This window comes from Malus sylvestris, chromosome 5, assembly GCF_916048215.2.
Source record: "Malus sylvestris chromosome 5, drMalSylv7.2, whole genome shotgun sequence".
Classification (NCBI taxonomy): Eukaryota; Viridiplantae; Streptophyta; class Magnoliopsida; order Rosales; family Rosaceae; genus Malus; species Malus sylvestris.
The window spans coordinates 10393487-10410473 of NC_062264.1; the positions used below are offsets into that span (position 1 = coordinate 10393487).

General features: G+C 34.9%; 1 protein-coding gene across 1 annotated transcript; it reads right to left on the minus strand.

Annotated features, from left to right (window-relative positions):
- Positions 1–902: 902 nt before the first annotated feature.
- Positions 903–7446, minus strand: LOC126621263 (uncharacterized). The gene is made up of 4 exons (XM_050289661.1): positions 7012–7446; positions 6856–6913; positions 4414–6750; positions 903–3677 (listed from the first exon to the last, which is right to left on the minus strand). The coding sequence occupies exons 3-4, from the start codon at positions 6712–6714 to the stop codon at positions 1170–1172; spliced, it is 4809 nt and encodes a 1602-aa protein (XP_050145618.1). The 5' UTR covers positions 6715–6750; positions 6856–6913; positions 7012–7446; the 3' UTR covers positions 903–1169.
- Positions 7447–16987: the final 9541 nt, after the last annotated feature.

Sequence of the window (16987 nt, forward strand, 5' to 3'; positions counted from 1 at the left end):
TTAGTCCCCGTGTTTTCAATTTGGCTAATTTAGTCCTCATGTTTGTCTCTGTTAGCCAATTAAGGACATTTCATTCAATCTCTATGAAAAAAATTATAAGAAAAATTATATGAGAAATAATTATCCTTTCTCTTTACAGAAAATGCAAATTAATGAGAAATAACACATATAGCAAATAAAATTTCCAATCTGAAAAATAATTAAGGTTGTGACATAGAAAAGAAATGGGGTTAGGAAGGTGATCGAAGAGTTGGGAGAGAATAATTTTTCTTTAAATTTTTTATTTTATTTCATTTATAAATATTTTAAATCAAATAAATTATAATTTTATAAATAAGTTTTTAATAATTTATAATTTCTTTTAACAAAAATTAGTTGAAAATGTCCTTAATTTGCTAACAGAGATAAACACAAGGACTAAATTGGCTAAATTGAAAATACAAGGACTAAATTGACCCAATGATTAAAACACAAGGACCATTTTAACATATAAGCCTTCTCTTTATCTTAATGAATATTGTATATTTTTCTAAAAAAAAAAAAAAAAACTAAGGATGATCAAATGCTTGTTACTTGATATAATTATTAATTTAACTTTGTAATTATGTAATTAAATGTCAAAAAAACTATAGGGTTTCAATTCATTATTATGCTGGATTCTTTATATTTACCAGAGCAAGTGTTAATTTTTGTGTAATAAAACCAATCAAGGACAAGTTAACACATCTTAATGCTGCTAATTTTATTCAAATTCAAATTTCTTAACCAGTGATTTAGACCAAGAAAGAACCTAATCAGTGTGTTTAATGAACGAAAGTAAAGAAATTGTAGTGTCATTTACATCAAAATACAATCATATCCATCGAGACAATAAGACAATTTTTTTCAAAAAATATGATGCATTTATATGTATTCAAAGTGAAATTTGTTTACAAAATTTAGAAACTAGAGACAACTGATTTTAGTTCCTTCCATTGTAGCACCCATTGCATTAGTTCCTACGATTTCCAATTCATCCTTTAAATTTAAAGGTTTTGGCAACTCATTAGCATTACCTTCTAAATCTTTCTTCAAAGCAACACGAGTAGTGACATTGCTTAATGCAATCTCTTATACAAACTCGCTACATTCTTTCCTATTTATCCTTTGAATTTCATGGTTTTGGCAGCTCACCAAAATTTGGTTTTCCAGATAGCATCTAGAACACCAGATTTTGTATTGCTTGATTCAATCTCTTTCGGAGAACCTGATGCCTTAGTTTCTACTTCTGTCAATCCATCATTTGCATTTGATGGTTTCAGAAGCTCATGAACATTTCCTTCTGAAACTTGTTTCGATGTAGCCTCAGTAGTGATAGTTTCTTGAACACCAGACTTTGATTTGCTTGATTTGGTCTCTGGAGTATAGCCCACTGCATTTGTTCCTACTTTTGCTGATCCAACCTTTGAATCTGATGGTTTTGGTAGCTCAACAACATTGCTTTCTGAGACTTGTTTTGACGTTGTATCATTAATGATAGTTTGATTAACTGCACCAGTTCCTAGTTTTTCATATCCATCCTTTGAGTTTGACAATTTTGTTAGCTCTCCAACATTACATTTAGAGATTTGCTTCAAAGTCATATCAATGGTGATAGTTTCTTGAATACCGGGTCTTACTTTGTTTGATACAACCTCATTTGTAGAAGTTGCTGCATTAGTTCCTACTTTTGTAGATCCTTCCTTTGAAATCGATGGTTTTGGAAGCTCACTCCCATTTTCTGAGAATTGGTCCACATAAGTATGAGTAATGATAGTTCCTTGAATACCAGCTTCTGTTTTGCTTGATGCAATATCCTTGCCATAACCCACAACATTACTTTCTACTTGTGTCAGTTCATCTTTCAAATCCGATTGTTTTGGCAGCTCGCCAATTTTACCTTCTGAGGCTTGGTTTAAGGAAGTATCAGTAGTGATGGTTTCTTGAACACCAGAATCTGTATTACGTGATGCAATCACCTTGGTAGACCTCACTGCATTCTCTCCAACTTTTGTTGATCTATCCTTTAAATCCAATGTTTTTGGTAGCTCACCAACATTACCATCTGAGACTTTTTTCAAAGCAGTATCAGTAGTGATGGTTTCCGCAACACTAGATCTTGTATTAGTTGATGAAATCTCCTTGGTATAACCCAATGCATTAGTCTCTACTTTGTCATATCCATCCTTTGAAGTTGATAGTTTTGGTAGCTCACCAACATTACCTTCTGAAATTTGCTTCAAAGCTAAATGAGTAGTGATAAGTTCTTCTGCATTGTTAGATGCAAACTCATGGGAAGAACTCGCTGCAATGGTTTCTATTTTTATTGGTCCATCCTTTGAATCTGATGCTTTTGGTAGCTCTCCAACATTACCTTTTGGGACTTGCTTCAAATCAGTATAAGTAGTGATAGTTTTGTGATCAGACGATTCTAAATTGGTTGATCCAATTTCCTTGATAGAACCCACTGCATTAATTCCTACTTTTCCGGGTTCATCATTTGAATTTGATGATTTCGATAGCTCACTAGCATTTCCTTCTGAGACTTGCTTTAAACCCATATGAGTAATCATAGTATGTTGAACACTAGATCTTATATTGTTTAATACTACCTCCTTGTTTGAACCAACTGCATTAGTTCTTACTTTAGTTGACCCATCCTCTGAAGCTGACAATTTTCGAAACTCACCAACGTTACCTTCTAAGACTTGTTTCAAGGACGTATGAGCAATGATAGTTTCATGAACATCAGATCCTGCATTACTTAATGCATCCTCCTTGGTAAAACCCACTATATTTGTTCCTACTTCTGCAAATCCATTATTTGAGTTTGATGGTTTTGTAGTAGCACCAACATTCCCTTTTGACACTGGCTTCATAGCAATATCAATGGTGATAGTTTCTTGGACACTAGATCTTGGATTGTTTAATGATATCTGCTTGGTAGATTCTCCTGCAATAGCTTCTACTTTTTCTGATCCATTCTTTAAATCTGGTGACTTTGTCAGTTCATCCACATTACCTTCTGAAATTCGCTTTGATGTATTATCCATAGTGACAGCTTCTTGAACACTAGACCCTATATAACTTGATGTAGTCTTATTTTTAGAACCCACTGCATCATTCGCATTTGATTGTTTTGGTAGCTCACTAATATTACCTTCAGAGACTGACTTCAAAGTAGATTGAGTAGTAACAACTTCTTGAACATCAATGCCTGCATAACTTGATGCAGTCTCGTTTTTAGAACCCAATGCATCATTCAAATTTGGTTGTTTTGGCATCTCACTAACACTACCTTTCGAGACTGACTTCAAAGTAGATTGAGTAGTGAAATTTTCTTGAGCACTAGACCTCGAATTTCTTGATGCAGTCTCCTTGGTAGAACCCACATCATTAGTTTCTACTTCTGTTAATCCATCCTTCAAATCAGATGGTTTCTGAGGCTTACCAACATTAACTTCAGAGACTTTCTTCGAAGCAGTATAAGTAGTAGTAGGTTCTTGAACACCAAATTCTGTATTGCTTGATGCAGATTTAGAAGTTATTAAAGAGAAATTTGTCAAACCAGGGTCCTGAACTTCACCAACTTCCCGTACTTTCACGTCCTGAATTATGCTTGAATCCTCTTTGGATTCTGACAAGATGGAAACCGGCTCCTAAAATATCAAAAAAGCCATGATTTAGAATCTTGTATAGTTTTCAGTATAAATTTCCAAAATCGAGTACAGCGGCTTCACATAGATGTCAAACTAAATTTTTTAACCTAACAAGAAGAATTGGTTGATATAAGAATTGTCAAATACATAAATAGTCAAATATACTTGCACTAATGTGGATGCAGCAGAAGCAAATACAGCTGAAACACAAGATTTCAAATAAATCTAAAACTGTGGAACTACATAAACATATCTTGCAGTTAGACTTGCATGTATCTAGAATCTTTTATTTTCGATAAATCAACATCACACATTCCATGAGAGCATTACATACTCCGCATGAGAAGTAAATTACTTGGACATGCACATTGATTGAATTGAGAAAAATAGAAGGAAAAAAAAAAGCAACAATCTACATGGCTTGACATTGCCGTCATGCAAATTTATGTGGTTTGCAGAGACATTTTGAATAGAACTTTTACTTTGATAGCACTAAAAAGAACAAGATAACTTGATGTCAAAGGAAAAAAAATTAGCGTCTAACAATAATAATGGCATGTTGTAAATAATTCAAAAAGAAGGTCTTCCAATTTAATTATGTCGATTACAGTAAATGAAAAGTGATTAAACCTATTTAAAAATAGTAATAGAGTGCTACAGATAATTCAAAAGGTATATGAGTAAACCATGTAGATAATTCAAACATTCTCTAACGCATAGTGCTTGTGTAACTTACAGTAAGTGAATTGTGATCATCAAAACGCGGTTCAACCATGGACTTAATTAACCATGATAGGTGTTTCTCCTGTTCTGTTGGTGGATTTTCATTGGAAGAAACATATTGATAGCAAGAATTTGAAGAAGCTTCTTTCTCGTCCAAATTCTTAGAGAGATCGACATCTGAGTCTAAATTCGATATTAGTTTAGATATCTCTGCTCGCATGTCTGAAGAAATGGAGTCAAAGGAAAGGACTTTTTCAGATGTTTGAGGGCTTGAGTCATAGATTGGCTCCTTATGTTGATTGTCGTCCATCATATTGCTCATAAAGTGGACTTCTAAATCCTCAAGTGGAGGTTGTGGTGAAACTGCAACCTTCACAACGAGATCACCTTTTGATTTGGAACTTGTTGATCCACCTTTCCTCACATCTGAAATCTTTTCATCCACTTGTGACAATGATGAAAAGCTTGACTCGTCATTTATTTCCACAGGAGTAGCAAACCCTCCTGTACCTGACAAGCTTAGCTCCAAATTTTCCACTTTGCCCAATTTTATCTCTAGCTCATTATGTTGAACATCCTTTTTTCCATCCTGTTCCATTATTTCCCTCTCTACATCTTCAAAGGATTGACTTCTATGGCCAAAAAGATCAAAAGCTCGGTAAATGTTGGAGATTACTTCTGCTTCTTTAGCAAAGTCTTGCTCACTGAACTTCCTATCATCCATGTCTGCGGTAGAACTCACTGATTCAGTATCATGACTAGAACTCAACTTCGAATCACTAACATTGCTTGACTGTCTTTGTAATGAGGAATAACTTGTTCCTTCTGGAGCTAACTGTTCTGGTACAAAAAAATGTCTCCACTTAAACTCTTGCCTCTCTTCTTTGGCATCCCCTAAGCTCGACGGTCCCAAACTGAAGCTTTCATGCCTACGGAATGACACTTCTTTGGGTTGAAATGTCATAAAGTGTTGTTGAAAACTGTCTCCCTTGACATGATCAAGTTTATTTTCATTTAACTCATAAGGAAGATGAAACGGGTTTCTTCTTGGCAACAAAATCGATGGAGCAGAACCAGGAATAGGTGGTAACCCCATGCTATCATACGAACTATCATATTGAGGATCAAACGGGTTGTGCCTTGTTGTCGATATTGGTGTAACATTAAAGAGATTTTCAGAACTATCTAAATCAATTAGATTCTTCTCGGCTGATAAACTAAAGCTTTTCGTTGCTCTTCTCCTCGCAATAATAGTTTCTAAGCATTGGTTCTTTTCAAGCTCCAAATTCCCCAAATCCATGAGATTCTTTTGGTCATCCTCAGTCCAATTGATTGCAGATTCATCTTTCTTTCCACCATGTGTTTCTTCTTCATCGCCATCATTATCATCAACCTCATCCTCTTCTACTTCTCCATCCTTGTTTTGAATATCTTCGTTCGACTTATTACTGCCATCATTACTTCTATCAGACACAGAATCAGACTCATCATTAGCAGGATGTGGAGGTTCTAAGTCTAAAAGAGGGTGTAGCTCATCAAGGATCGGAAGAATGTCAGCCATTGATGCATCTGGTGATGAACTCTCTGCCCTCTCTGACCCATAATCTGAAGCCTCATCATCGTCATCGTCATCATTATCATCACCACCATTAGACTCCGAGTAATGATCACCCTTGTGAGCATCAATTGAATATCGGTTCTCATCTCCTACTTTTTGAACCATAGAATGTTGCTTCTCATCAATTCTCACTTCCCTTAGCATGCCTTCATGCCTCGCTTTCTCATTTTCAACATTTCGCTGACTTTTCAAGTCTTCACTGTTTAATTCTCTCCCCATATCCCCAGTCAATCTCTTTCCACTTAGAATGTTCTGCAAGCACTCATCAATAAGCGGCACATATCCAACTGAACCTTCATAATCATCAACCTCACTACTCTCTGCAGTGTCCTTAGACTTTCCCGAAAGCCTTTCAGTGGGAAACCTCCTATCTCTCTCAATAATAATAATGTCATCCCTCAAAACCCGAGTTCTAGGATAAGCAATGGCATGACTAATCTTCTGTTCCTTCTCGGTTTCAGGTATGTTGGACTGACCAAAAATCAAAAGGGTCCCAAGAAGAACAACAGAGCAGACAAACACAGGGGATGCATACACCAAAAGAGAAAACACAAAAGGAAATTCTCTGTGCAGAAATAACAAGAAAAACAGCATTCCCCCAAGAAATGGATGATTGCAAACTGATCTGTAACATGTTCTGATTGAAATGCTCACAGATTTCCGGATGTTAACTCCAATTTTTAACACTAATCCCATTATTGCTTCGTCTGGATTATAATTTTAAGCATCAATCTGTATGAATACATTTAATTAATTAGACAAATAATCATATGGGTACCCAATAAATGAAAATTAAAAGCAAAAAAATATGAAAAAATAACTAAACAAAAATCCCACCTCAGATGTTGAATCAAATGAAAATTCCAAGAAAATCAAATGAAGATCAACCCAATACCTGTAAGCAAGAAATGGAAATAAAGGTTGAGACTTTTGGAAAAAAAAAAGGAAAAAATGGAAAAGAAAAGTGGCTGTAGAGAAAACAAATGGACTCACCAGAAGAAGAAAACGACAATGCCAATATTAGAGAAACCTGCATTTTGTTCTTGTCAGCCATGCAAGCATTCTCTGATTATGATTAATCAATTATATTTGAATTAAGAATGTTTGATGGGTAATGTGAGTGGAGGGGATGATCACTACAAATCTTGGACAAAGGCAATTCAATATCCTTTTTCTTTTTTCTTTCTTTTTTCCCTCTTTTGTTTTTTGTTTTTTGTTTTTTTGTTTTTTTGTTTTTTTTTAGTTTTTGGGTATGGTCGCAAGTTCAAAGTCTCACCACCTCAAACAACGGATGCTGCTTCACGTAAAAAGTGCTTTTTCAGACTCCAAATTGATATTGAACCTATGGGCTTTGACCAGGTTTTTAGGTCATTACGATAAACTTCGTCAATTTTTCCGTTTATAAAGTTGCATGCGATTCGCACGTGATTTTTTGGAATCAGTGCGTATTGGTATTTCAGACGTCACAATACCCCTTAATGCCAACAATGCAGCTCCATAAGCAGCCTTCGTTTGAGTTGCACTACTCACCGGCAGACCGGGTACCCTCTCTCTTATCTTCGTTCATTTCTCGTTCCCGGCACCACATCAGGCTGTGAACACTTATCAACTTGAGTTGCTCCTAGATCCTTAGCCATATGCTTTTGCCTGTTTCATTTCACAAGTGAAGATTTCAGTGTCATCAGCCTCTGATTTTGTTTATTATGTGTCTCATATTTCCATGGTGTTTGTTGATCAAGCTTAATTAGAGGGAAGGAAATCTCCGTACCTCTATACGTGCAATGGAGTCAAGATCCCCATGCAGAAACTTCACCTCACTTTCTGGACGTGGATGTAACCTGCATAGAGAACAAAAACTAATCAACCATCCAAAATACACGAGTTTGTTTGTTCGCGAAGATGCATAGACGTGCATAAATGCAAATGTGTATGTGTCTTCGTGTACAGTCACAAGTCTTCTCAAGATTATATTTTGAACTGCAAAACTAATCTATTAACTCTCAAAATAATAATCAAGGTTGACAAAGTTGGAAAAGTTACATTTTTATTTCTTGTCGAAAGTAAAAGATAAAAATGCATGAGATGTGTTTTGAGCTACATTGTTTTCTTCAGGCAGATTATGCTTCTATAAAATGTTCATTGTAGTGTTAGACAACCAAGCTGTGGAACATGATCCTATGAATATTGTTAAGCCCGACGATGCTTAAAATGTTAACGTATATACCATGAACGTGTCAGCAATGTAGTCAATTTTGTGTGTTCAAATAGCATTTACTCTAAAAATTGAAGTTTGAGAAAAATGATCAGCTGCATAATACCATAAAAAGAGGGTACTCTCCCTTTCCCTTGGCACAAATAGTCCCTCGCTTGTCGATTAGCTCAGCGCAAACCTTGCTCTGCAAGTATCAAAGACCATTTCCAGATAAAGCTGCTCCTCTCCACCTGAAAAAACCCACTAGAGCTTCACCATTATTGCTTCCAACAACCATTGGTACTGTTGGACATCTTGGCCGCCATCTCGGTCTTCCTTGCTTGTTCTTCACGCCATTACACAACCCATTTCTTGAAAAACTCCGTCCAAGGACTGAACATCCCTGAAGCATCAAACACTTAACAACTTGAATTTGATGCACAACAACTATAACTACTTGGTGTTGGTGGATGAGAGATAGACCATGTGTATGTGTACGTGTCGGGATGGCGACCATGAAAACATGAAGGAGGTTGCAGTTGCAGGATTGTAGAGAGAGGCTAGCAGCATACTCTTGCAATTGAGCTACTCTGCTTTTTAGCTCTGTTGTGATAAGTGATGAGGGGAAGGAAGCAACAGCCTTTCTAATTTCTATTGCCATTTCTATTTGGACCAAATCAATTAGGACTCACATGAACGAACTTGGGCCTACTTTTGGTCCCCTTTTTGGGCCCTTGGCTTTTCCTTATAGAAGTCATTTTTTTAAACTCTTTCTTGTATGGTTTTGTCATAAGAAAAATAATATAGACACACCATTTTTTAGCATAACGTGAACAGAAACACAAAAATATTGTTCCAATGTCAAGAAATGAATTGCAATATATAACTCATTTAATTCAATTTAATTTGAATCAGAAACGATGGATTTTCATGAAGAAAATTTATACTTTCAATCCTCCCCAGTTTTAGGAATTTTGAAGGGATAAATATTAACTCATCTACCACCTTCAAATTGACAAAATTTTGAAAGTTGACAATCCATTTTCTCCACGTCTTACATAAAATTTAGTAAATTCTCTATTTCAATTCAATTATTAATTTCAAACAAAGCCAAAAAAATTCTCATGTGACAGATCACACAACAAAAATACAGAAAAAAAAAATATTGACCTTGAAGCACTACTTAAATTTTTGTTAAAAAATCTTAAAATGAAAGGTCTTGGATTTATTGATTACAATCATGTTGTTGTGCAAGATTGATGACATGACAAAAGGGGATTGGCTGATGGGATCTTCTTTTTTAAGCTTATATTCATCCGATTTAGATTTGATATTTTTATGCTGAAAAGTGAAAACCAAACAAAAAGGAGAAGAAACTAAATAAATTAATTAAACAATGGAAACTCCTAATGAATGGGGAGAGCTGTATTTGATTGGGGTGGAACCCACATCCACATGGCAATCGTTGATGACAAAGTGGTCAAAATGCCCTAATTGCACGTGAGTGTGCGAGGACTTGGATTGTCTGCCCTCTAATTTTGGTGTCCTCCCCGTGCCCTCCTGTTTTTGTGGTCACGGTTAAGTCACGTCAATATTTTTTATTATTTTTTATAAAAATAATACAACAAAAAGAAATAGTAATATAAAATGTTGACGTGGCTTAACCGTGACCACACAAAACAGGAGGGCACGAGGAGGGCAGACAATCCAAGTCCGAGTGTGCGAGCCTTTTAAACGTCACAGAAAAAAGTAGAGGGTGAGGGTGACAGGATAACTTAGTTTCGCTAGCTTCTCTTCCTCCAGAGTAAGATTATTTTCCCTCTTTTTTTCTCTTCCCTTCCTTCCTCTTTTTATTTGAACAATCACGATTAAGCTATGTCAACATCTTATATTAATTGTTTATAGAAAAAGAAAGACAAAATAGAGAATGTGAGAGGAGATGATGAAGGGGGATGGATATATGAGGGGATAGAATCCTAGTCCCTCTTCCTCCAGCTCGATCCGGTCACTCAATAGGACCACCCAAACATGAAGTAGGATTATCTCCCCTCTTTTTTTCCCTCCCCTTCCCTCTCTTCCTATTTAAACTGTCACAGTTAAGCCACGTCAACATCTTATATTAATTTTTTATAGCAAGAAAAAAACAAAATAAGAGAATGTATGAGGAGGAGATGGAAGGGAATGGAAAGAAAAGGGGAGAGAATCCTAGTCCCCCGAACATATCAATGACAATTTGAATGAAAGTGTGATCAATTTGTCAGAGCTTATATTATAATCCTATTATTTTAAAATCCTAACTCATCAATGCGTGAAAGCAATAAGTAAATCAGTTGATTGGTGGTAAAATGTTAAAGTCTCGTATGTTACTTTCATTACAATTTTAAAGCTTATAACTGGTTCACAACTTTTAATCATGGAAGCATTCGTCTCTCCATAAGGCATTATGGGCTAGTTTGGTATTGTTGTGCTTTTTGAAAAAAATGTTTTTGCTATGCTATGAGAATAAACGGCTGTAAAATAGTTGTTAAGTGTTTGGTAAACATTTTTTTTTGTAAAGTGTTTTTAAGTTTTTAACAAAAAAAGTGTCCGAGTGTTTGCTAAACTTTTATATAAATTGCGGTGAATATTTTAAATGACTGAAAATGATATGATATTTAATGTGATATAATAATTGTCAAAGAGAATAATGTATGGGCAATGATTGTAATTTTGTAAAATATGTGAGGGTATACTTGCCATTTTGAAAATTCCATTAAATGGGCACTGATGACTATGCTTTGAAAGAAAAAAAAACAATTTTTTTAAAAGAATGGTAGACCCTGCATCTGTTTTTCTATGTTTTTCTAATATCTTGGCAGTAGTTTTTTTTAATAAAAGCACTTTTTTGTTTTACCAAACACATTTGATATTCCAAATTTTTTAATAAGTTGTTTTTTTTAAAGCACCACAATCCCAAACCGGCACTATATTTCATTAAAACTTGGATTTAGTAAAAGAGGTGAAAGACTTTTCTGGTATTGGCAAACAATATACTATTGATATGCTTTTATGTCTAAATATTTTTTTTCTATTTAAACTCCCCACTCTATCTTAGTTTACCCCGAAATATTTTCTGGCACCTAAATTTCAAAAAGAAAAAAACCTGAAAAACCATGCATAACCCATGTGAGTCCCTGTCCTTAATTTTTATGTATTTGTATTATTAAATGTGTGAATTTACCAAATTGCCTTCGTGGCATGAACGTTGACTTTCGTTGACCATCTCGTCATGACGTGTATAACTAATTTTCTTAATTTATTCTTTTTGTAATCGTTGCCAGGAACATTTGGGCGTTAGCGGATTCAAATTTAGAGCTAGAACGGAGTTTTTATGAATTTCGAAACGTCGAGTGTACTTCGGTAATTTCACGTTAGGAAGATATTTCACGTTTCGTCTTTAGTGGCCTTAATTTGTGAGCCACTGGGACCCACTTCTACACCTTTGTCCCCCAGTTTCCCTTTCTTTCCTGTGTGACCATTCTTTCCCTTAATATGTCATTTCTCTCCCTCTCTCTTTAAACTCTCACTTTGCTTATCTCTCTTTCATCTCTTTGTTCTCTTTGTCTCAGCCCTCCCCGAGGGTACACAACACACAACAACAACAATGACAACACCCCCACCATCAACCATCCTAGCTGTGAACCTAAAACAAAGGAGGGAACCCCTCATACTCCCTTATCTTTTCCTCTGCACCGTCATTGTTCACCGAGCTTCTCCGTGCGAAGGTAAGCCTCAAACCTCATCTAAAACTTATAGATCGTGCCTCGATGTATGTTCGAGAGTAGTTTTGAGAAGTTTTGGTAAACTTTGGATGTAGGAAACTCACGGGGAAAGCTTCCCCAGTTTTTTGACGAAGACAACCAATTTGCAACTATTTTCTGGCCAACTTCAACCACCACTCAGTCCCAAATTGGTATAAATCTCTTCTCCTCGTGTCAAGCTTCATTTTAGCTTTTTGAAACATCGAAAATGGTTGAGAAACAAGCTTAAATGAAGCTCGAGAAGTTGAGCCCAAAAATCGGCCAACCTCAGGCCTCGTGAGGAAGACGGGTAGGCCTGTACTCGCGGGCGAGTGAGGCTGCGCGTGGTGCAGCGGTGGCTGGCACGTGGAGCACAAGCACCTCCCAAGAGGTACTGTGGACTGTGACGCAGGCGATTTTTTCAGCCAACTTTCCGGAGACTTATCTCGGCGCGTGGAGGAATCTGATGTCCTTTCTTAGGTTTTTCGATGTTCTGAATCCGAATACGACGTCCGTTTTCTCAAATTCAATCGTCTTGTTAGGGTTTACTAATTAGTCCTCTTTTGTGCTTAGGTGCGTCATTAGAGGTGATCTCGTCCTCCCTATTGTTGAACGACACTTTGGTAATAGAGTAACTGTGAGTGGACCCTTTCCAAAATGCATGATTTTATTACTAGAAATGCATACAAGAAAAGCATGATTTTATGAAACGTTTATGAGTTATCAGATTTACGTTTTATGAAATATTATGCTTTATAAAATTTACGTTTTCTAAAATATTTATGAACATGGATTTATGTTTGAGCTATTGAGCTCTAATGATATATATATATATATATATATATATATATATATATTTTGAATAGATGTTCATGATTTTCTGTGCTTACTTAGCAGGTGTTCATACTATGTGCGTTTCGAGGGGGGGAGTGTTGAATGTTCCTTCGGGCAGGTGATGTATGTGCCTTCGGGGGGCAATGTATGTGCCTTCGAGTGATTATGATACCACTACTAAGCACACTATATATGATATATGTTTTACGAAGGTTTTTACAAACATTTATCAACAAAAAATAGCCGTAAAAATTAAATCATAACTCCATCATTCATAATTCATAAATAAACAACATTACGAACTACAAGTGTTCATTATAAGTGACAATTGTTCACAACACAATTTCATATTTTGAAAATATCATATTATAGCTTCATAATTATTATTATTTAACTTTACTACTATTAATGGAAGGGAAAGAGATTTGAAATTCTTACAATAATTTCATTATTAATACAATGAATATTAGAATTTTATAGATTGTGAATTTGGGTTGTGAATAGATAGAAATTAAGATTTTAAAGATTTGGATTTATATATGTCTTGATTAATTAGAAGCTTAAGTTTTTTTTTTATATGGCTAGGTCTTATTTTAAAAAATATATATCAAATGACTTGGTTTTGCTTCAAAAGCACACTTCCAAATGAAAGCCAGCACTGCATCAAAGTGAATAGGGTTTGGTAGGAAGTGGCAACTTTGGACTTGAGAATAGCAATATTCCAGCTCGAGGCATCAAACATGTATCTCCTTGTTATCCACTTCTCTTTAGGAAATTCTTTGGCGGGTTGAGGCAAATTCAAGAAATCCTAGAGGTGGAAAAACAAAGGTTGCAACACCAAACTCTGTACTAGTAGTAGTATCACTAGAGCCAAGGGCACGATGCAGCCTTCACCCATGTTGTACACAATGCCTGCCCTTCCCTGCCTTACCCATTCATTGAGGCATTTCATCGAGTAGCTGGAGGGTATATCTCAAAGACAACTCTAAATATCAAGGGGGCATCATATAGGTCTTCCATGGAGGTATGCCAAAGTTGGGAGGGTCAGCTAACCCCTCATGCCCCTTAGGGATCCACCCTTGCCTCCAGGACCTAAGGAACGAGGCGTATGATCCGAGCTTCAAGGCATTCCCATATCAGTGACTTTGTGTCCTCCCCTCTGCGTGTGACATTTCTAGTAATCACACTTTTTAATATCCCTTTCGCTTGTTTTTCGAATTAGTAGTATGCTTTGAACATGTCCATGCATTATCACTCTTTAAACATTGGCAGTTGAATATTTTTCTTCTATCAGTGATCAGTACCTTATTGTTATTATTTCGTTAAGGTGTGTATTTTGATTTGACCTTGAGTGGTTACGGTGCGAAATTTATATGCATGTTTTACATGTTCTTGAGACCAAGATTTTCCAAGGCCAGAGTAAGCTGCACAAAAGGATCAATGACGCCACCATCATCCTTTGTTCCAAAAAGGTAGGTGAAGTCCCCCAACTTCACCAATATTGACTATTCTTGTTCTACAAGACACGGAAGACAAATGGTAAACCCTGCTTCTACTTTTCTATGTTTTTTACTGTCACTGACATTAGTCTTTTAATAAAAGCACTTTTTTTTTGTTTTACCAAACATATTTGATGTTCTAGATTTTTTAATAAATTGTTTTTTTAATAGCACCACAATCCCAAACCGATTTATTTCATCAAAACTTGGATTTGCAGCATTGTTAGTAAAAGAGGTGAAAAACTTTTATGGTATTGGCAAATAATATACTGTTGATATGCTTTTATGTCTAAATATTTAGAGTTTTTCTATTTAAACTCTCCATTCTATCTAAGTTTACCCCAAAATATTTTATGGCACCTCAATTTCAAAAAGAAAAAAACCATGCATAATTGCTGGAAGACAATGATTTTCCAAGGCCAAAGTAAGTTGCACAAAATGATCAATGATGCCACCATCATCCTTGTTCCAAAAAGGTAGGCGAAGTCAACCGACTTCGCCGAGATTAATTATTCTTGTTCAACAAGATACGGAAAACAAATTACCCTATTTTTCCTCGCACCTCCCTCTCTCTTCCACATTTTTCTCCCATTGGTGTTTCTTTCCTCTCCTAAACTTTCAACTTGTTAAAAACAAATTACAACTCTCACAAAAAAAAATGTATGTTTCTCTCACACATTGAGTGTGTGGCATTTGCTAGTAAATAACAATAATTACCATATATTTAAGATTGAGTAGCCTATTATTATAGGGGTAGATTTGTCCACCAATAAAATATAAAAATGATTTGTTTTCTTAAATTCTTAAACCTTGATTATTTATAACCTAATAAAGGAAAACGATTTTCACACATTCTTGTTTAATTTTAATTATTGATTACTTACTCACTATGATGACCTTAAATAATGAGATGTGTTTGATAAACTAAAAAAATTGTGTAAAAATCACATTTCCAAATAATAGTCGATACGACATAATTTTTGTACTCCAACTACAATTTTTTGTTAGATTTGTCGATCATGATTGGTGTTGGTCAGAGAAAAATTCATCATTGTAGAACAAGTCTGATTTTTGTTATTTAACTAAGTTCACCACTTGGTCGTTTTCTTTAGTATTGCAACTTCGGCAGCTGTTGGCATGACTTTTGTGGTAGTAACCGTGGTGGACGTTGTTTTCTGTGGTTGGAGATTATGGATTTAGGTTTTCATTTTTGCTTATTTAATTGGGCTAGGCTTTTATGTATCTAGTTCCCCTTAATATATTTGGGTTATTTTGTCTTCCTCTTTGTTGGCATGTAACCTTGTTTTGATTTGATGAAGTTTACATTTCAGATAAAAAAAAAAAACTAATTTAATGCATAAAGAATAGGAAAATAATAGAGGACGACATTAAAAATCTATTATCTTGTTTTTAAGGCATTGTTGAAAAGCACAAGTATATGCACCGAAACACGTTGGGATGAGATGATACCTAAATTCCCCGCAACTAATTTTTTGAACCATTTTTTTTTTTAAATGAGAGGTCTTAAATTTAATTCCCGTCAAAGATGAATTTGAACCATGTTATTATTAGCTCATTGTGAAGCTGAACTCACTCTCCCACCCCCTTAGTATAAGTACTATTGTTTGTTAAAAAAAAATCATCACAAGTTTTAGCTTTCATGGAGTACTAGTCTCTCGCCACCAAGGTCTAAAATATCGATATTATCCCGATATTTTCATTGAAATTTCCGTGTTTTTGGACTACCGATATTTCCGATATCATCGATATTTTAGACTTTGCTAAGTCACTCATGTATCTTACCATGCAATGTATAAAGTGTAAAATATTGTACTAATTCAATATATATAAATGATTATGGTGTGTTTAAACTTTTTTCATTAATTACTATATATTTTCTATACTCACAATGTTTGCCAGTTCTCAATATAATCAACTTAAATCAGTTAAATCCATCATGCAATGCATTTCCTTCCAATTATTTGTGATAAACTAATAGATAATTGACTAAATAAACATCTTGCAAAGTTTCAATAAAAATTTCCAAGTTTTTCTTACAATTTCCGTGGTTTTTATTCAATTTTTATCGATATCGATAATATCCCGATATTTCCATCGAAATTTCTGTGTTTTTGGACTACCGATATTTCCGATATCATCGATATTTTAGACCTTGCTCGCCACACACACATGGCAATTTGATCATTTACAAATTTTTCTTTTTTTGTAATTTTATTCTTTTATTTTTGTTTTAAATAATTTTTTTTTACAAAATTAGAAGAAGAAAACTGCCCACCACTGCACTACATGGGTAGTTTATTCTATTAGTTTGACTTTTTTGAAATTAAACTGTTTTATTATAAAATCCTAATTAGAAAAGGGTATTTTTGGAATTACGTATGATTCACTCTTTTTGCCTTCTAATCTTATTGTCTTATTTTCCCACTCACGTTATATTTACACCCACTATAAAAAGGTAAAAAATTAAAATGTTATTTTTCCACCCACTATTATTCCTAAAATAACCCTTAATATATATATATATATGTAAGTATATAATTAGAGATAAAAAGTCACATAGCTATTCTTCAATTATACGATGTCGACAAATCAAGATGACCCACATAAAATTATCTTTTACCTCTTCGACAAAAACATAATCTTCT